The following is a 22,369-nucleotide window of genomic DNA, read 5'->3' on the forward strand; positions in this document are numbered from 1 at the left end:
ATTTATTTCCAAACAGCTTGCAATTGCTTACGTTTCTAATATAAATAAAATGAAAATTTAATATATTGACTTTACTTTTGTGTTTCTGAATTGATAAGGAAACTTCAGAGAAATCGAAAGAAAATAGTTTGAATTGAACAGTTAAAAAGTGCTACATTTGGTATAATAAATTATTCACACCAAATCTCTCGTCCGTATTCCAGCTCTATACTACCACGTACCATAGTCTTCGCAGCAACAGGAACAACAGCATTGGAAAAGTGCAGTCACCGCTCTCATATATGAGAAAGGCCCAAAGTCCAAGGCCAGTAACTATACAGGCCCATCTCTCTCACCTGCATTGTATTGTTTTCTAACCAACTAGCAAATTTTGGTTTCAAGCATTATGACAACACATAATAATTATGATAGCCTACTTAGACAGTATCAGCATGGACTTCGATCTAAACATAGCTGTGAAACTCAACTTATAAGTGGTCTTTGACAACCTTGAAAGTGGTAAACAAACATATATGTATGTCATTGTTATATGGATTTGAGTAATTAAGGCATTTGACAAGAATCGTTTTGATCATGTGTCACTCAACTAGTAATGTTGGTAAATGACATGGTTAACGCAGCCTATGATAAGAAACAAGTTGATCTCATATTACTAGATTTCAGTAAGGCTTTCGATAAGGTCAGCCTTGAGAAAGTCTTATTGAAAATGCACGATTATGGAGTCACAACTCCAAAGTTCGCCTCTTTGCAGTCTACCTAACACTGCCATCTGCAAGTGAATCAGTTACCCTCCAAAATGACCTCAAAATATTAGATGAGTGGGAGTTGGAGTTGGATATGGAATTCAACCCCTCAAAATGTCAAACTATCCACGTCATAAGAAGGAAACATACTATTCTCACCCGGTATTATCTCCATGGAGTCCTACTCGAATCAGTCATCTCGGCAAAATAGCTTGGCGTGGATATATCAAATAATCTTTCATGGGACGCCCACATCAATAGGTCAACAAAGAAAGCAAATCAAACGTTAGGGTTTCTGCGCAGAAACATCACGGTCAAATCTGAACCCATTAAGTCATCTGAAGTGTGGTCACCCTATACTCAAACCCTCATAAACCAGATAGAGGTTGCTCGCTGGATTAAGGCTTACTACCGTCAAACATCCAGTGTCACAGACATGTTACAATCCCTCAAACTTCGTCGCCTAGATCTCAGACGTATTGATAGTAGACTTTCCCTTATGTACAAAGTCCACCAAAGAAGCTAGGCTTCTTAGTTCCCATCACTCGCCAAACACGTCACTTCCATTCCCTCAGTTACAAGATATTTACAGCAACTACAGATTACTTTAAGTATTCTTTCTTCCCCAGAACAGTATATCACTGGAATTATCGCTCATGCTGCTGTAGTCCATCTCACAACTTTTGAGCAATTCAAAGCAGCAATTTCCTGTACTGATTAAGTCTCACCTTAAACTGCCTGATAGCTGCCTTTAAACTTTTAGTTTTAACCAAGCTATTTTTCTTTCCTTTTAACTCTCTCAAACGTCAGTCTTTTTAATATTATTTGTGGTTTGACGCGTCAAATGTCTGTAGACGTCCCCATGAGGAGTTTGACATTATCGGAAGATAGACAAGGCTGATCAGAAGAAAATAAATTACACAAACTTGAACAGCTGGGAGTTCACTCTCTAGCATCACGGTGGATTAAGTCATTCCTAAAAAACATCGCTCGACGATTTTTTAGTAGACGGTTGCACTGCAGGTACTCTATCTGTTCTATCTGGGGTTCCTCAAGGCTCCGATAGAATACCTGACCGTCAAATCTTCATCAGACGCCAAAAGCTTGCAAAATGATCTGCATGCTCCTAGACAGTGGCACCAAACCAGTTACCTCTCTGATTGTATTTTACAAAATAAATTTAACCTAGTTTATGTAGATAACCTTCACCTAACACCCACCAGAATCATATATACCCAATTCTACATTTATGTACACAAGAACAATTCGTCTCAGTGTGGAATACCATCCAAAGCAATGTGAGCTGGCGGCTACTATACCCCTTATTTAAGGTATTTCTTTTGTTTTAACCAAAGCACGGTAGTCTTTTTTAACCTTGCGCTCGTGAGAACTTACTTTTAAAAACTATTACCTCTTTCCTTTAGTGAAAATGCAAATTTTCGGAACAAATGTGTTGTGGGATGGGGTACAAAGGATGTTCTGTCCCCGTCCCACTCTACGCCAATGATCACATAAACAGTATGGCATAGGCTTTAATGATATACCGGAAGTAATTATCACATGACATTTTTGTACGTCTACACCGTTTCATACCGGAAATGAATAAATAATAAGAAAGGACATCCAATATTTTTATTATTTTCAGCAAAAATCATGGATTACGAACCAAAAGGACCAACGAAACATATGGGGGTGTCACCCTACCCAGTGTATGGGATAGTGTCATCGTTGGGAACTCTAGCAATAACCATAATCGGTATGCAGTCCTGTTTTTAACGGAAGCATAAATTTACATTTTTTTTTACTAAACTTTAAGTATAAAGAGATAGATAGATAGTTACCTTTAACTTAAAGGTAACTATCTGTCTATCTCTTTATACTGCCTCACGCCTCTCGCAGGGCACAGGTAAAGGTTAATTTTAATTGTGGTTGCTTTGTGAAACACCGAATATACCCTGTTTTAAGAACAGTTAAAAAACCAATTATACCTAACCCTAGTGATGGGCCGATTTACGGGTATAATCGATTGACAGCTAGAAAAGACCACCACTGTTAACATGGCGGCATCCATAGCATCAGTTATGTTGGGCAAAAAATTAGCGAAACTTTGATAAATCTTCGTATTTTATAATGGTATGTCAGAGGGAATTTATCAGTTGAAACCAGACAATAATGCCCTCAAATTTCCATGTCCATGATGCAATTTCAGTGGAAAGAACTTTGGTATTTTAATGCAGAACTTTGCAGTTACAGTACTGAGTACAACCAAAATGAAAAGTCATTTTTTCGCACGACCTCCGTGACAAAAAGCAATTGACTGTGTCCGTTTGCGGTGTCCCGAACACGCTAGCAGATCGTAGCGAACACCGAGTCCGTTTATTTGCTGCCTATCGATCGGCGGACATGGTGCATCGCGGTGTGCAGTTGCGGTGATTCTCGGTGTTCAGATCGTCTTTGTATTGTATTGTATTGTAGAAAATATTTTTTACTCTTATATTTTGTTTTAACAATATTGTTTTCTGTTTTCAGGTAAACACTAAGCTTATAAGATGTGTAATTATAAACTGTTTTGTTTACTTTGTTTATGCTTATAGTTTTATGTAAAATTGTTAAAACATCCGCTAACAATTACTACTAACAATACATGTTGGAATTATTGTTTTACTCACCTCCATTGCAATTAAACTAATTCTTTCTTTCGTTTAGAATGTTTGCCCATTTTCACACGTTGCAAAATTATTTGGTAAGTTACTTATGATTAATAAGTTCATGTTGGTTAACAAGTGCTAATTAGATTAATTGCCAATGCCTGTTCAATAGGGCGTATACGTTCGTTATCAATAGAGTATTTAAATTTTAGACAGTTTCCGAGTAAAACTTCTTTCTATTAAATGCAGTTTAAAACTGTTAAATTTAACTTCAAGTCATGAAAGTTGTTCGATATTTAAATTGTATTTTATTATTTAAATCAATTTCATTTTCACTTGTACATGACTGTAGTCTCGTTTATTTTCATTTTGCAACGAGTTATTATCATGAAGTTTACAATAAAAGTAGGGAAAAATCAAAAATAATGAAGTAATTATTACTTTATATTTCAGGTACACACAAACTACTAGTACATAAAAAATAGAAAAAACAGAAGTGAAGTTTCGGAGCAAGACGTGGTAGTGGCTAGTCATACGGCCCCGCACGGTCATAAAGCTAGTCATATGTGAGGCACGTTCAGCTAGACAGTTCAGCTTGAAATACATGAGTAGTGATAATCACATTTGACTAGATTTTTGGCCGTCGTAAGGGACCGTTCACTACAGGATGTTTTAAAGCCACTAATAAATATGTATCATTTCCATATCGGATTATAATAAATAATGAAAGCGTAAAGTAGTTGTTATCTATACTTACGGGTAGAAACTTTCAACAAGAGTGAAAATTACAGCACAACACCAGAGAAGGGAAGGAGCAGAAAACGAAAATCAGGCTTCTTTTTCTTTTATTAGTTCACTTTTTTCTATACGAAGTTTAATGGAATATATCATTTATTAGGAAGCACAAAATTTCAAACAAATAAAGCCAAGAATGATTTACACCAGAAAGAAAAAATATTTTGCTATGTTGCTTTCTCATATTATGCTTCCGTTTGCTTTTTTATTTCTTATTCATAACAAGTGCATAGATACAAACGATACCAACAATTACAAATAATTACAAAATACAGACAAGACAGACATATTCTATATATCTTCATGTAATAATCTCACACATAACGTGACAAATACACATGCAGTTGTTAAAACTAAACAATATTATATATTCTATTTCATATTTTGTTGCTGTTACACAGACCAAATTTTATGAAAAAGATCACATACGTTACAACGAATATGCAAATATTACGAATATGCAAATATCTTAATCTTGCCGAAAATAATACAGAATGAAGAATAAACAATTTTCGTCAGTAGAGAGTACATATATGAATTATATAATGAACACAAAATGATTCCTGTAAGCATTATCGATACACAGGTTTATGTTTTATATGAGGCTATATACATATTATGACATTTAATGCTAATAAAATTATGTTTACAAAATAATTATAAAATTGTTAGTTGTTGCTCCCACGGCTCGTACTCCTTTTCGTAATCTTGCCCTGAAAAAAAAGCAGATAAAAATAATTTTTAACACAGGTGTATGTTACACATTTATAGTTTCTGGAAATTTGAAATACCATGTGATATAATTTGATTAATTAGTTATTTCAGACATGTAGAAATGCATCTTAATGTTTAAATGGATACTTACTTTGTTTACTTTAAGTGAATACCACTTTGATTCCGATATTTTATATTGTAAATTATATTTCAAAATTCTTTTTTTTATATTTACAAAAGCAAATCAATTGTAACAAATTAACAAGTTATTAAAAAAATATTAATTTTAACTGGTAACTTACCTCTTAAATAATTATCAAAATTCCATGCCAAACTGTGAACGAAGATTAATCGTTAGGGTGTTAAATAACGTAATTGTATTAAAGTAATTGTTAGTAAAACTGCTGAATTTACAGGTTTTATTGTTTATTAAGCACTGTTTCATCGTATATGCTTCGTGTAAAGTGCTCTACCTGAAAAATACGAAAAGTCTCCAAAATTACCTTGCAGACGAACATTGAAACTAAAAGATTACGATGATATCTTGTGTTAACATATATGTATATTTCTTTTAATTTTTGGATAAAATAAAATGAAAAATAGCACATCTTAAAACAATCATGAATACCGCAATTCGCCGCGATTTCACCACGAAACAGCGTGTTCGGCGAGCACCGTGTCCGGACACGCTGTTCACCGCAATTTGCGGTGAAATCACCCAGCTGGGTGGTCAAATTTCTTTGAACACGCTGGTTCAGTATCGCGGTGATGGGTGTCCATTGGAACTTTTCACTTTGGTCGTACTGTATGAGTTTTTTCTGCCAAAATTTATTTTGTCCCAGTACTGCTGACCAGTGTAGATATTATTTTAATTAAAACAGCTAGGTTGAACTCTGATTTTTATCTGATCATCTTTTTACGTAAGCTTCTAACATTGTTATATGCCATAGCAACAAGTAGTAGGAACATGGTGCAACTCAGGCTGGCTATGGTAACCATTGTAATATTGATATTACCTAAAAAATGACTGAATTCATTTAATCGTTAATGATCTTCTGCAATCACTGTTTTTGCCAGCCAAAGAAAGACTAAAATATTTGTACTTCCTTGCTGTATGCTACGTATGCAGAGTTCTGCCAAGGATTTCAGCATGATGGGCCCATGGCCCATCTACCCTGAAAACATGGGGCCATTCTGAAACTTTTGGGGCCATTCAAAAAGAACCAATTTTACATTAAAAAGACTTTACATTTCTTATGCATTTAAGAAGTGTATTTTTTTTTTTAAATGTAAAATTATACACAAAGTTCATGCCATTTATTCTCTTTTCCTTATAACTTAACCATGTATACTCAACAAATAACTTCTTCTGAAAGCTCTGTTTGTCAGATGTTTTACTCTTACTTTTTCGCTCTACTCAAATTACTTGACTGGGTGGGGGTCGGATCACTCTGTGATTCTGGGGTTGTTGTTTAACGTTCAGCGACATATGTAGTTGAATCGTCGCTTTTGTTCAATGTATCATTTCTATTTGTATCTTTCCCCAGTGTAACTAAAGTCTGGTTTATTTTCTTAGAGGCAGGAGGACTGAAAAATTTGTGCAAAATCGCTTTTCCTTTCGGTGCGACCGCCATTTTGATACAATCATGGTGCAATTATCACGACACATTATTTTTTCAAATCCGTCACAGTGATCTCCCCTGGAGGTATGTCTATCTACTGTGCAAGACCGGCAAACTAGCGATTGTTATCGGGTTCGAGTTTCAGATTTTCTGGCACGCCAAAGGCCCACCGACGCGAAATTTGCTGCACCATTCATATTTTTTTCGCGCCAATGGCGCAAAAACGCAACCTCGGCAGAACTCTACGTATGTTACAGGTATAGGTACATGTATACCAGCCAACTGTCACAAATGACAGCTTTGAGTCTATGATACATGTACAATGTACACCGGATTGCAATATATTGTGGTTTCCCTGTCTGCAACTAATTAGTGATTACTAAACAAGTTTTTGTTTACCAGGAACCAGCTTTACAACATCTGAATAATGGTAGTTCTTTATTTTTCAAAAGAGCATAAGAATTTAAGTAAAACAGTCACTTTAAAGACATAAATATCTGAATAACAAGTATGAAAATAAATAACATTCAACCTATTATTTTTCCGATACATCGCATCGGTTTGCTGACCGATTCCAACCGATAATTGGTTGGTGTTCTCCAACCGATGTCCCATCACTAGTATTCACTACCTTACCCCCAGCAATATGCTGGTATCCATTTACAAAAGGGTCGACTGAGGCAATCATGATTAAGTGACTTGCCCAAGGACACACTACAATAGGAGTAGCCGAGAATCGTAGGTGCCTTTACCTGTGTAGGAAAAAGTCTAAGCCCTCTCGACCAATGCGTCCCCAAGGACACACTACAATAGGAGTAGCCAAAAACCGTAGGTGCCTTTACCTGTGTAGGAAAACGTCTAAGCCCTCTCGACCAATGCGTCCACATAATGCACTTAAGATTGCGCATTGAGATGGAGAGGCTGTTTTCTCCATCGAATACCTTGTCACTAGCAAAGAATTGAAAATTAAGAGAAAGTACAGACTACAACTTCTTTGAAATTGAAAAACCAAAATGTTTAAATGGAAGTGTCTATCCATCTAGTAACTGGATGTTTAGCCTGCACTCTAGCGGTCCTGTAACTGGACACCTAGTCTATCTGCTTCGAGTTTTTCTAGTGGTTTGGTATTCAGTTTATTTAGAATAGAATATTACCACCACAATACAGCCCTGTGTACCAAAAAATATTTAAATCTGTCAAGCCTTTATTGTTGAGTTATTGTCCGGAAACCATGAGTTTGGCAAATTTTAAGTTGGAAAGGGGCCATAACTACTTCAAAAAATGGTTTATAGCCAAAGTCAAACATGACCTGTATTTTATGATGTTAAACCTGTGTACCAAAAATTATTTAAATCTGTCAAGCCTTTCATGAGCTGTTGTCTGGAAACCATCAAAACAAACGCACAGACAGACTAACCGACAAGCTAACTCCTTTATAACCCCAAACTTCATTTTGTGGGGGTATAAAAATTGTTTGTTTCCGGTATCCCAGCCTACCAAAAATTTCTAATGCTCTAAAGGCATAACCCCTTTATTTGTATTCAGTTTTTTTTTTTAGATAAAATTAATTTCCAAAAAGTCCCACTTAAAAAAAAAAAGTCCAAAAAACAATTTAACAACATACCTACCATAATTTTTAGCTCACCTGTCACATGGTGACAAGGTGAGCTTTTGTGATCACGCAGCGTCCGTCGTCCGTCCGTCAGTCCGTAAACTTTTGCTTGTGACCACTCTAGAGGTCACATTTTTTGTGGGATCTTTATGAAAGTTGGTCAGAATGTTCATCTTGGTGATATCTAGATCAAGTTCGAAACTGGGTCACGTGCCAGCAAAAACTAGGTCAGTAGGTTTAAAAATAGAAAAACCTTGTGACCTCTCTAGAGGCCATATTATTCATAAGATCTTCATGAAAAGTGGTCAGAATATTCACTTTGATGATATCTAGGTCAAGTTCGAAACTGGGTCACGTGCCTTCAAAAACTAGGTCAGTAGGTCTAAAAATAGAAAAACCTTGTGACCTCCCTAGAGGCCATATATTTCACAAGATCTTCATGAAAATTGGTCAGAATGTTCACCTTGATGATATCTAGGTCAAGTTCGAAACTGGGTCAAGTGCCATCAAAAACTAGGTCAGCAGGTCAAATAATAGAAAAACCTTGTGAGATCTCTAAAGGCCACATTTTTCATGGGATCTGTATGAAAGTTGGTCTGAATGTTCATCTTGATGATATCTAGGTCAGGTTCGAAACTGGGTCACGTGCGGTCAAAAACTAGGTCAATAGGTCTAAAAATAGAAAAACCTTGTGACCTCTCTAGAGGCCATATATTTCATGAGATCTTCATGAAAATTGGCCAGAACGTTCACCTTGATGATATCTAGGTCAAGTTCGAAAGTGGGTCACGTGCCTTCAAAAACTAGGTCAGTAGGTCAAATAATAGAAAAACCTTGTGACCTCTCTAGAGGCCATATTTTTCATGGGATCTGTATGAAAGTTGGTCTGAATGTTCATCTTGATGATATCTAGGTCAAGTTCGAAACAGGGTCATGTGCGGTCAAAAACTAGGTCAGTAGGTCTAAAAATAGAAAAACCTTGTGACCTCTCTGGAGGCCATACTTGTGAATGGATCTCCATAAAAATTGGTCAGAATGTTCATCTTGATGATATCTAGGTCAAGTTCGAAAGTGGGTCACGTGCCATCAAAAAGTAGGTCAGTAGGTCAAATAATGAAAAAACATCTAGAGGCCATATTTTTCATGGGATCTGTATGAAAGTTGGTCTGAATGTTTATCTTGATGATATAAAGATCAGGTTTGAAACTGGGTCAACTGCGATCAAAAACTAGGTCAGTAGGTCTTGAAGTAGAAAACCTTGTGACCTCTCTAGAGGCCATACCCTTGAATGGATCTTCATGAAAATTGGTCAGAATGTTCACCTCGATGATATCTAGGTCAAGTTTGAAACTGGGTCACGTACCTTAAAAAACTAGGTCAGTAGGTCAAATAATAAAAAAACCTTGTGACCTCTCTAGAGGCCAAACTTTTCATGGGATCTGTATGAAAGTTGGTCTGAATGTTCATCTTGATGATATGTAGGTCAAGTTTGAAACTGGGTCAACTGCGGTCAAAAACTAGGTCAGTAGGTCTAAAATTATTAAAATCTTTTGACCTCTCTAGAGGCCATATTTTTCAATGGATCTTCATGAAAATTGATCTGAATGTTCACTTTGATGATATCTAGGTCAGTTTCGAAACTGGGTCACGTGCGTTCAGAAACTAGGCCAGTAGATATAAAAATAGAAAAACCTTGTGACCTCTCTAGAGGCCATATTTTTCATGAGATCTTCATGAAAATTAGTGAGAATGTTCACCTTGATGATATCTAGGTAAAGTTCAAAACAGGGTCACATACCTTCAAAAACTAGGTCAATAGGTCAAATAATAGAAAAACCTTGTGACCTCTCTAGAGACCATGTTTTTCAATGGATCTTCATGAAAATTGGTCAGAATTTTTATCTTGATAATATCTAGGTCAAGTTCAAAACTGGGTCACATGAGCTCAAAAACTAGGACACTATGTCAAAAAATAGAAAAAACGACGTCATACTCAAAACAGGGTCATGTGAGAAGAGGTGAGCGATTCAGGACCATCATGGTCCTCTTGTTTTAGCATGTTACCAGAAACAAATTTTTTAAGCCTAAAGGCACTGACCTCCAGATTTATACTAAAAATGCCCATTTTATACGCCCGTTTGAAAAACGGGACGTATTATGGGAACGTCCCTGGCGGGCGGTTGGGTGGGCGGGCGGCGTCCCCAGACTTTGTCCGGATTATATCTTTTTCATGCATGGAGGGATTTTGATGAAACTTGGCACAGTTGTTCACCATCATGAGACGGAGTGTCATGCGCAAGAACCAGGTCCCTAGGTCTAAGGTCAAGGTCACACTTTGAGGTCAAAGGTCAAATTCAAGAATGACTTTGTCCGGAGCATATCTTCTTCATGCATGGAGGGATTTTGATGAAACTTGGCACAATTGTTCACCATCATGAGACGGAGTGTCATGCGCAAGAACCAGGTCCCTAGGTCTAAGGTCAAGGTCACACTTAGAGATCAAAGGTCAAATTCAAGAATGACTTTGTCTGGAGCATATCTTCTTCATGCATGGAGGGATTTTGATGAAACTTGACACAGTTGTTCACCATCATTAGACAGAGTGTCTTGCGCAAGAACCAGGTCCCTAGGTCTAAGGTCAAGGTCACACTTAGAGATCAAAGGTCAAATTCAAGAATGACTTTGTCCGGAGCATATCTTCTTCATGCATGGAGGGATTTTGATGTAACTTGGCACAATTGTTCACCATCATGAGATGGAGTGTCATGCGCAAGAACCAGGTCCCTAGGTCTAAGGTCAAGGTCACACTTAGAGGTCAAAGGATACAAGAATGAAAACTTTGTCCGGAGCATTTCTTTTTCATGCATGGAGGGATTTTGATGAAACTTGGCACAGTTGTTCACCATCATGAGACGGAGTGTCATGCGCAAGAACCAGGTCCCTAGGTCTAAGGTCAAGGTCACACTTTGAGGTCAAAGGTCAAATTCAAGAATGACTTTGTCCGGAGCATATCTTCTTCATGCATGGAGGGATTTTGATGAAACTTGGCACAATTGTTCACCATCATGAGACGGAGTGTCATGCGCAAGAACCAGGTCCCTAGGTCTAAGGTCAAGGTCACACTTAGAGATCAATGGTCAAATTCAAGAATGACTTTGTCTGGAGCATATCTTCTTCATGCATGGAGGGATTTTGATGAAACTTGACACAGTTGTTCACCATCATTAGACAGAGTGTCTTGCGCAAGAACCAGGTCCCTAGGTCTAAGGTCAAGGTCACACTTAGAGATCAAAGGTCAAATTCAAGAATGACTTTGTCCGGAGCATATCTTCTTCATGCATGGAGGGATTTTGATGTAACTTGGCACAATTGTTCACCATCATGAGATGGAGTGTCTTGCGCAAGAACCAGGTCCCTAGGTCTAAGGTCAAGGTCACACTTAGAGGTCAAAGGATACAAGAATGAAAACTTTGTCCGGAGCATTTCTTCTTCATGCATGGAGGGATTTTGATGAAACTTGACACAAATTTTCACCACCACGATATGGAGTGTCTTGCGCAAGAACCAGGTCCCAAGGTCTAAGGTCAAGATCACACTTAGAGGCCAAAGGTCAGATACAAGAATGACTTTGTCAGAAGCATTTCTTCTTCATGCATGGAGGGATTTTGATGTAACTTGGCACAATTGTACACCATCATGAGACGAAGTGTCATGCGCAGGTCCCTTCTTTAGAATAACTTCCCTTTGTTGTTACTATAAATACCTTATATTGCAACTTTTTCATTTAACTAGTCGTAGGGAAAAATCGAGACCACTTTTCTGTAGTACAACATGCATATTACATCCAATGTTGAGGTGACTATTTTGACCTATCTCTATAGGGTAAGGGCTTTTGTGTGGACTTACAAATTTTTTTTTTTTTTTTTTTTAAGATTAACTTCCCTTAGTTGTTACTATAAATAACCTATACTGTAACTTTTTTATAATTGACTGTAGGAAAAAACCATGATCACTTTTCTGTGGTACAACATAGATGTTACTTTCAATTTTTAGGTGTACTTTAAGGTATCTCTACTTGGTAAGGAATCTTTTGGTGGACATAGAGAAACAAAAGAATTACAATAATTACTAAACAAGCACAAAGTTAAGATTCCATTTGCAAACACAGCTGCTATTTGCTAATTTGCTGCGACGGGCGTATATTGTGACATTCTTGCACTCTTGTTTTATAAAATCAGAACATGAGTTTGTTTATAAACAATCTTAAAAATGTCTGATCAAGAAACAAAAACATAATAATTATGCTTGGACCATGAATCGAACCTGGGCTGCAGTAAAATCTTTCCTGAGTTCTTGACCAATACATACTTGGCAATCTTTACCTGGGGTAACTGGTTATAAATGCTTTTTAATTTTGAATGGAAAAATAAGTAAAAACAACTAATTCTCACCTGCTCGACTATTCGAAGAATAGGGGAGCTATCCTACTCGCCCCCGTGTCGGCGTGAGCGTTAGCCTGAACGTCACACAAATGTTAAAGTTTGCTTACCACCCCAAATATTTTCAAAGTCCATTGAGATATTGCCTCCATATTTTGCATACTTGTTTACCATCATGACCTGATTCAGTAAACAGGAGCAGGCAACTCTATCAAGCATTTTGACTGAATAATGGCCCCTTTTCGACTTAGAATATGCTTATTGTAAATTAAATGTAATGTTAAAGTTTGCATACCACCCTAAATATTTTCAAAGTCCATTGAGATATTGCTTTCATATGTTGCATACTTGTTTACCATCATGACCCCAGTCTGTAAATAGGAGCAGACAACTCTATCAAGCAATTTGACTGAATTATGATCCCTTTTCGATTTAGAATATGCTTATTGTAAGGTTAAAGTTTTACTCATAGCTTATATTATACTATCAAGCACTGAGAATAGTCGAGCACGCTGTCAACTGACAGCTCCTGTTAGCTCACCTGAGCCAAAGGCTCATGGTGAGCTTTTGTGACCGCTCAATGTCTGTTGTGCGTCGTGTGTCCATCAACATTTTCTAAAAAAAATCTTCTTGAATACCACTCGGCAGAATTACACCAAACTTCACAGTAATGATCCTTGGGTGGCCCCCTTTCAAAATTGTTCAAAGAATTGAATTCCATGCATAGGAAAAAAAGTATTAAAATCTTCTTCTTTGAAACCACAACACTTAGACCTTTGATATTTAGTTTGTAGCATTGTCTTATGGTCCTCAACCAAAATTGTTCAAATTGTACCCCTGGGGTGAAAAGAGGCCCTGTCCTGGGGGTCCCAAGTTTTATACAGACTTATATAGGAAAAAACTTTAAAAAATCTTCTTGTCTGAAACCATATGACCTAGGCTTTTGATATTTGGTATGATGCATTGTCTAGTAGTCCACTACCAAAATTGTTCAAATTATGCCCCTGGGGTTAAAAGAGGCCCTGCCCTGGGGTCACTTAGTTATTATGTGAGTTATGTAGGAAAAAATACTTAAAAAATCATCTGATCCTATTTCCAAGACTGTTTAATTATAATTACCTGATGACCCCAAGTAATATGATGTCACTTGACTGTGACCTTGACCTACTGACCTACTTCCCTGTTTTTTAAAGATACAGCCTTGAAATTTTGATGACATACACAGTTTTGCACACCAATCGTAAAACTGAATTTCATTGACCATGAATCTGACCTACTGACTTTCTTAATATTTTATCATCAGTTTGACATTTGAAACATGTAGTTCATATTACTCAGGTGAGCGATCCAGGGTCATCATGACCCTCTTGTTATAAGTTAAAGCCTGTTGGTACTAAGTTTGGAAGCCTTAAGAAATACATCAATAATTTTCTGATATCTAAAAATTTCTTTTCTTTGTTGTCATACAATCTGGAGTGGAGGTCAGTAACATTTCTTAGTTCATTTCGAGGGCTCAGCGCGAAACTATTGTAACTTACATTCTTGAAATTGTTCAGGAGAAGGAAAAAACTGTTTCTTTTTTTAAAAAATTCATAAAATTAGATAAGATTTAAGTATACTGTGTAAAAATGTTATTCATTTAGCTATTGAGAGCTGAAACCATGATAATATTGTTAATTTTTGATAAATTTGGAACAATGTCACTTATAATACTTTCACGCTGAAAATCCAATATGAATGCCTACAAAATTTAGCGTGAAACTATGGTAACTGACTTTTTTTCTAACAAATACAAAATATGATATTGTTATCCATCTCAGTGTCTGAAGTTAAAAACCAGAATACTTTTAATGAGTAAAAACAAATTTCAAGGCAAGTCACTTACAATAGTTTTGCGCTGAAAATCCAACAATGAGAACCATAAATCTCAGCGCGAAACTATTGTATCTGAACGTTTTTGTCTGACAATTTCACCCTAGTTTTGAACCTTCAATTACTTTCATACTGTTTTAGTTAAAAAAAATGTAATGATTTTGAAGGGGTCAAAACCAAATATCTTTTCTTCAGTAGTATGCTAAATTAAGCTATTTCCATTCTACTATTTTATGTAGAATTTATACATTTGCTTCACACATTATGGACAGACAATCAAACTAAAAGTAGGTATCTCTCATGTTTGTTGTGATACAACATTTGTATACAAATGGTATTTCAATATTGTAATAGAATATATATACATGAAAATAAAAATAAAATATTTTGTTGACCATGATGATAATACACAATCTTTTCCAGTGTGGTTTTGAATAACACTGTAAAAGCAAGAATAAGAGCTATCAAATACACCAAAGTGGGGAATTTTCCAACAAATTCAACAGCTAGCTAGCAGGAAATTCAAGGGTGTAAACTAAAATGACAAAAGATGCATACTAAGCACAGGGTTCTGTCTCATTTTGTTATTCACTGCTAAGCATTACAAAACCTGTGAAGTAACATTATTTGAATCAGCAAAGAACAAAGCTCAACTACAATAGTTTAATAATAGTTTAGCTTCCAGTTTACTTAATAAAAAAAAAGAATTAATATACAATGTACCTCAGCTAAGCTATTTTTCTCTCAAGTCTTAAAAATAATTCCCAGAAGGTCACGGGAAAGTATAAAATAAAATTCCTTTGCTGCGACAGTTTTTTAAGAGACACAAGAGCTGTCACAGGAGTGACAAATAATACCCCCACAATACGGCCTTGTCACAGAAGTATGGCAAATTTTAAGTTGGAAAGGGACCATAACTGCGTCAAAAAATAGGTGGTTTGTAGTCAAAGTCAAACCTGTATTTCATGAGGTAAAACCTGTGTACCAAGATTTATTTATATATAATAAATCGATCAGGCCTTTCATGAGTTATTGTCCAGAAACCATGAAAACAGACAGACCGATAAGCTTATTCCTATAAAACCTCCCACTTTGTGTCAATTCGCCGTAAAACCCAACTCACTCACTCACTATATACCATCCCCCACCTAACTGTTTGTGGGGGTATAAAAATGTTTATAAGCAAACATCATGATTTTGAGTATTCCTTATAAAAGTTGAAATAAATTGCAGAGCATTAGATGTTAATGCCCCCCTTCGAAAAAGAAGGGGTATATTGTTTTGCAGATGTCGGTCAGTCTGTCTGTGTCATTTCTCAACTGGTTAAGCACTGGGTACATCTGAAGTACATGGAGAACGGCTTAGCAAACTGACATTGTGGACAGACCCTTTAAACTTATGGTCTTTATTATTGATAAATTTTGATGAAATTTCAACAAATGAAGTCCATTCCAATGGACCTTTTGTTTACTTGTGTCATATTCAAAATTGTTCAGTTTATCTGCCAAAAAAGTCATTTTAGAGACTAACCATTTGAACTTTTGTGGGGGTGGGGTCTGAGATTTTACTCTGAGTCAAAATTTTTTCTTCGCTTTCTATTAAAGTCAGAATTTTTTTTTCAGAACTTGAAGGTCAAAATATTTTTTTCTAGAGTAAACCAAAGGTTTTTTGTTCAAAATAGTCTTTGTTATTAAAAAACAAAACAAAAAAAAACAACAACACACACACGATAAAGAAATACATTCTGTTCTGTATTGAGTAATTTGCTTTAGAAGGTACACATGAAATAGCTTAAAATACAAATCCCTTTGATTTTTATAATTATTTAATTCTTATACTTCTATATGCAAAATGGTTAAACAAGGTGATCGGTAACACTGACAGATGTTCCATGAAATTACAGTAACAAAAGGGGCTTTACAGACACGTAAGTTGTGTTAAGGAAAAATGTGGTCAGGAAGAGTTGTGGTACTTTAATACTACACTCCCTAGCCTGGGAAGCCGTTGATAATATTTTGGCTTTGTCAGAATGAATCATACCTAATATCTATGCATTAAAGATCCCGATTAATTTGCGCTAATCGGTGTTAATTGGCATTCATCGTGTTTCCGATATTATCAATGCCTGGGGAAATCTGAAGGAGTTTCCATGTCACTACTGATTATCCATTTTCTGTAAATAACCTAATTAACAATTGATCATATCTGTGCTTGTTTGAAATGAAAACAAGGCAATGCTGCCAAAAATTAGGCAATTTTCATAGATAATTTACTAAGGTCTGCATTAACATAACCTCTTTCAATTTGATAGCTATAATGACGCACATTTAAGTTTATTCTGACATATTTAATAGTCATTACAACTTGCTGGAAAAACTGTGGTAGGTACAAACTGGTGTATGTCTATGACCTGGAAATGTTCCGAAACCTTCGTAAGTACATGATTCCAATCTGTCTCTTCCGTGAGAATTCTGTTTCTATTTTTGGATTATTGCTTTCAGAAGTTATCGTTCTTTATCATACACCAGCATATCTCGAGTGTAATATAGGTGGTGCTGTGGTAAAAAAACAGGCTTCCCCAGGCTGTCAATTTGCAGGTAGAAACAAGGAGCTGTGTTCAATAAACGCTTGATGCCCCCGGTGGCATCCTTGTCGATAGATTTTGCACCAAATTGAGGTCAGGGTCAATGTCAAACTGAGGTCAGGTGATGTTTGAAGATGAAGAATGGTCACAGTTTACATCTGTATTAGTATCAATTCATTCTTGTAAGCAGTATTGATGTTAGATGAAACGGTCCCACTTGGTTAACCAAGAGATAGCCCTTATAAAGCAACCTAAGTCCAAAATGAGGTCAAGGTCAAACTGAGGTCAGGTGATGTCTGAAGATGAGGAATGGTCACAAGTTACATCTCCATAACTATCAAGTCATTCTAGATAAGGGTATTGATGCTAGACGAAACGGTCCCATTTGGTTAACCTCGTACGGATGAACGGATGGACAGGACAATCACTATATGCCTCCCGCATCAGTAGATGCGGGGGGGGGGGGGGGGCATAAAAAATTGTTAAAAATTGTCAGACTGGATTCCCAGGCTATGCACTCCCCTCCCTCTCTCGGATCTCTATTAATATGGAAAGTATCAGGGGAAATATTTGAACTGTACAAGTAGCTCTGGAGCACTGTGATATATATTTGGAGAAATTAATAATATTCTAGTTTGGAATTATCACGCCCAGGCCTTTGTACTTAATAGGTCATTCTGCTAATAGCTACCTGTACCTGTTTTAGCCTATATTTTTTAATGATTGCTTTTAGGTTAAACAAAGGTCAAAATTATTTTAGAATTTATTCAAGGTACAAGCAGTCTTGTTGGTAGTGTAAAACAAGAGCTGTCCGTAAGACAGCCAATACTCGACTATTTAAATTATTGTCCCAGAAGCAGGAAAATGTTACCCTAAATGTTAAAATATCTATAGAATTTCAATCCCCTATCTGCATTAGTTTTGGAGATAGTAACTTGCATGCAAACTTTAACCAGAAGTTTTATATTCAAAAGGGGACATAATTTGACCAAAATGCATGTCAGACTTATGGGACTTGATGCAATCAACTAGTTTTATAACCCCAAAGGCACATGATTGTGAAGTTTCAATTTGATATCTGCATTTTGTTCTGCAGATTGGAACTTGCATGCAAAACTTTAACCAGAATTTTCTAAGGTCTAAAAGGGGGCATAATTTGCCCAAAATACATGTCAGAGTTATGGGACTTGACCCAGTGAAGTTGGTAATTGATCTAGAAAAATTAAAAATAAGTTTCAAATATATATGCCTTTAAGTAATAGCTGTATGTACTTGCACGCAAAACTTTAACTAGGATTTTCTTAGTCAAAAAGGGGGCATAATTTGCCAAAAATACATGTCAGATTTATGGGACTTGACCCAGTGAAGTTGGTCTAGATAAATTAAAAATAAGTTTCTAATAAGTATACTAGTGTTTATCATTTTTATCAAAGTTGGGGTAGGGGTGCCAGGGTGGGGAGATCATGGAAGGAGGCCCCAGCCTGCAAAACTTTGGTATTTAAACCCAAAGTCCTGCAGTTTTAACAGAAAATTATTTCTGTCATCAATAATTTTGCACTTTTTTACAAGAAGACTAGTTCTATTTTAATTGATTTTTTCTATCATAAAGAGTTAAAAAATTATAAGTATTTTTATTTCAGTTTTTTAGTTTGTCAGACTTTAAAAAAAAAATCTACAAGATACTGTCGTCACTTGATCGTCGGTGTCTGTGTCGGCATCAGCGTTGGTTTAAATTTTGTTTAGGTTCACATTTTCTAAAACATTGTAAAAGCTCTAGCTTTGAAACTTTGCACACTTTTATACCATCATTAGATGACTATACAGGCAAAGAAATAAATCTGGTATGCATTTTTTTGTCAGAATTATGGTCTTTTTTGTACTTAGAAAATTTTAGTTTCTTGGATAAAATTTTGGTTATGTCCACCTTTTCTCAGAAACTATAAAAGCTACATCTTTGATACTTTGCATACTTGTTTATCATCATTAGGAGACTATGTAGGCCAAGACCAATAACTCTAGAAATATTGTCTTTTTTGTACTTATAAAATTTGAGTTTATTGGTTAAAGCTTTGAAACTTTACACAACTGTTTATCATCATTAGGGGACTATGTAGGCCAAGACCCATAACTGTGATATGCATTTTGTTAGAATTATGGCCCTTTTGGTACTTAGAAAATTTGAGTTTATTGGTTTAGCTTTTTTGTTTAGGTCAACTTTTCTAAAAACTATAAGCGGTACAGCTTTGAAACTTAGAGGACAATGTAGGTATTCAAGAACCATAACTCTAACTTAGATTTTATCAGAATTATGGCCCTTTTTGTACTTAAAAAATCTGAACAAAACTCTTTTCTTAAATATTGTCCAGCACTTGCATACAAGCGATGGCACCCATAGGCAGTGCTCTTGTTTAGTCTAATAGTATCTTTTTGAGAACTATTTTCTATAAAATTGTCATCTCACTTTTTAAAAGTGTTGCAACCTTTATATGTATGATGGTTGTATTGGGTTCTCCCCCAGACAGAAAATTTTGAAATTTGTGCATGCCAAATCCTGAATTCTAATTATGGCAGTATGTTACTTTAGGTGAATTATGTCCAATTATCCTTGAAAAAAATATACTTTTGTGTAGTATCATTGGTGTTTGTTTCAAAAGTTAAATGCAGAATTCTAGTGAGCTTTTAAGATAAAATTATCTGTATATTCTTATAAATAAGAAGGAAAGGTAGGTATAATAGTACTAAATAGGTAATCAAACAGCACTTCCAGACTATTGACGTATAATGGCAAAAAAAAAAAAAAAAATCCTCATTTTATTCCTAGTTAAATTGGCATTTTCATGTTTTATGTAGCCAACTCCCGTGGACCTATCCTTGACATTCTTGTAGCATTTTCAAGGATATTTTTTGCATTTATAGAAACCTAAACAAACCTTATAACTTATGTGTTCATACCCACATTTTAGCTGTCAGTTTAGAAGAGATAGTGTTGACCTCTAAGACAAAAAATCTCCCCTGGAAGATCTATACCTGGCGCCTTCTGTTCTTGGTGTTTCTGTGATTTATAGGTCAGCTTGTAATTCTTTTTTAAAAAGGGCCTGTCTATGTGCTACAGTTCTCAGAAGATTGCTAATTGTATAAAGAATATTATAGCAAATAAATAAATAAAAAAGTTCAGTTCCTTTGAAGTCAGTTTTTTTTTTTTTCATGCTGAAGCCAGAATTTTTTTTTTTTTTCAGCAAATCCAAAACCAATTTTTTTCTCTCTAAAAAATTCCAACCCCCAAACAGTCAGTCCCGACACACAATATGCAATCTTCAAACCAAAAATACCAACAATGATACAAATGGAACCTCTAAAAACATGACATTTTAAAGCAAAATGAATTTTGCTAGGTATTGTAACTGACTCAACTAGATTTTTTTCCAGCGCGAAACTATTGTAACTACACTTTTTCCTTTTTTCTCTCTTGTCAGATGAAGAAGCTATTTCTATACCAGTGTACTATATAACAGACCTTGAAATGAATGACAAAAGTACATTAATTATTATATGGATACAGTTACAATACTTCTGTACCAATGTAAAATTTAAAAATCTTTGTGCGAAACTATTGTAAGTGCACTAGTACACTTACAATAGTTTCGCACTGAAAGTATAAACAAATTGCACATACAATAAAATGACAAATATCATTTTTCTCCTTTTTTTTGTTGGAACTGAACTCCAATATTTTCTCACATATTGGGGGATATAAAAAGATCTATAAATCTGCAAAAAGATCATTTTAGGCCAGAATGTCACTTACAATAGTTTCGCGCTGAGCCCACGATTTATGAAATAGGCGTTGATGACCGGCATATATACCTGCTTAAATGTGGTGTTTTATTTTCATTCTTTGAAGAAGATCTAAGTATGTGAAAGTAACATTTGTAACAGGCTTCTGACCTAAGATTTAAGTATTTTTTTTTCTATTTTTAGCCGGCTATTACCTCTTGACCAACCAAGGCGGAAGATTTGACATTGGGTGGTAAGTATAAAAGTTGTTTTTTACTGCTTTGATAAAATTATGAATATATTATAAGTGAAATGTGGCTGCCTAGTACTCGAACATTACATTGTGCTGTATAATATTATTACATCATATGCTATTGTTTTGATACTGGTGATATATAAATAATTTCAGGTTGCTAACAAGTATTACTCCATATATGTGGGCATGTACTGGTGTTGGTTTGGCCATTTCACTGTCTGTTGTAGGAGCTGCTTGGTAAGTAATTTTTGCATCATAAATTTATGGTTAGTGTGTCTTTAGTTACAATTTGAGCCACGCCATGAGAAAACCAATATAGTGCGTTTTCGACCAGCATGGATCCAGACCAGCCTGCACATCCGCGCAGTCTGGTCAGGATCCATGCTGTTAGCTTCCAAAGCCTATTGCAGTTAGAGAAACTGTAAGCAGTCTGGTCTGGATCCATGCTGGTCGCAAATGCACTATGTTGGTTTTCTCATGGTGCGGCTCAGTTCATGGTTGGTGTGTCTTTACAGTTTATTGGTGATCAGACTGAGAAAAAATTATGTGACATGCATTTGTATTACTCTATATGTCACTGAGATCTGTTTGAAAGTGAGGTGGTGACCAGCTGCTGTAGATTCCATAATTTTTGCTTCACTTTTGATTCATGATATGGGATTATGGTTTAGACAACTGCCATATTTGCAGTTTTGAAAATATGCAAACTAGTATTGAATAGTAAATCAACAACATATAATCCCTTGGGAATATTCAGGTCTAATGAGTTAAAAGTATTTTATTTTGATAGAACAAATAAGTTTTTTGTGTGTTCGTGTACAAGTAAACATAGGAAAGCTATAGAAACTTCACAATAAACTGGCAATTCTCGGTTACTTTTAAATATGCTGTCATCTGTTAAATCAGACATACATGATGCACCTACATTTTGCAGGGGAATCTTCACAACAGGTGCTAGCATTCTTGGTGGTGGAGTGAAAGCGCCTAGAATAAAAACAAAGAATTTGATCAGCATCATTTTCTGTGAAGCTGTGGCCATTTATGGGATCATTATGGCCATTGTTATAACTAACAATATTGGGGTAAGTTAATAACCATTGTTTTTGTCTGTTAAACCTTTAGGCTTACAGGCATAGATTTGTATATTTTAGACATTGATAATTGCTTGTATATAAACTATATTAACCTTTCTGATTGAAAGGTAAAAACTGAATGTACATACTGAAATTAGATGACATACTATCATTACTATAATACATGCCAAATAACAGGCATGATATAATACGTGGGTGTTTTCCAAGAAATAGATC

The 22,369-nt window shown here is 35.7% G+C and overlaps 1 protein-coding gene across 1 annotated transcript in view; it reads left to right on the top strand.

The window, feature by feature from the left end:
* Positions 1-2,311: 2,311 nt before the first annotated feature.
* Positions 2,312-22,369, top strand: part of LOC128555501 (V-type proton ATPase 21 kDa proteolipid subunit c''-like) — a 29,194-nt gene continuing 9,136 nt past the window's right edge. Inside the window, exons 1-4 of the mRNA XM_053537893.1 lie at positions 2,312-2,499; positions 21,008-21,056; positions 21,213-21,296; positions 21,994-22,141. Of these exons, the coding sequence (XP_053393868.1) occupies positions 2,397-2,499; positions 21,008-21,056; positions 21,213-21,296; positions 21,994-22,141 (384 nt within the window). The 5' untranslated portion in view covers positions 2,312-2,396. The remainder of the gene's footprint in view (positions 2,500-21,007; positions 21,057-21,212; positions 21,297-21,993; positions 22,142-22,369) is intronic.

The sequence above is a fragment of the Mercenaria mercenaria genome, chromosome 3 (assembly GCF_021730395.1).
Source record: "Mercenaria mercenaria strain notata chromosome 3, MADL_Memer_1, whole genome shotgun sequence".
Classification (NCBI taxonomy): domain Eukaryota; kingdom Metazoa; phylum Mollusca; class Bivalvia; order Venerida; family Veneridae; genus Mercenaria; species Mercenaria mercenaria.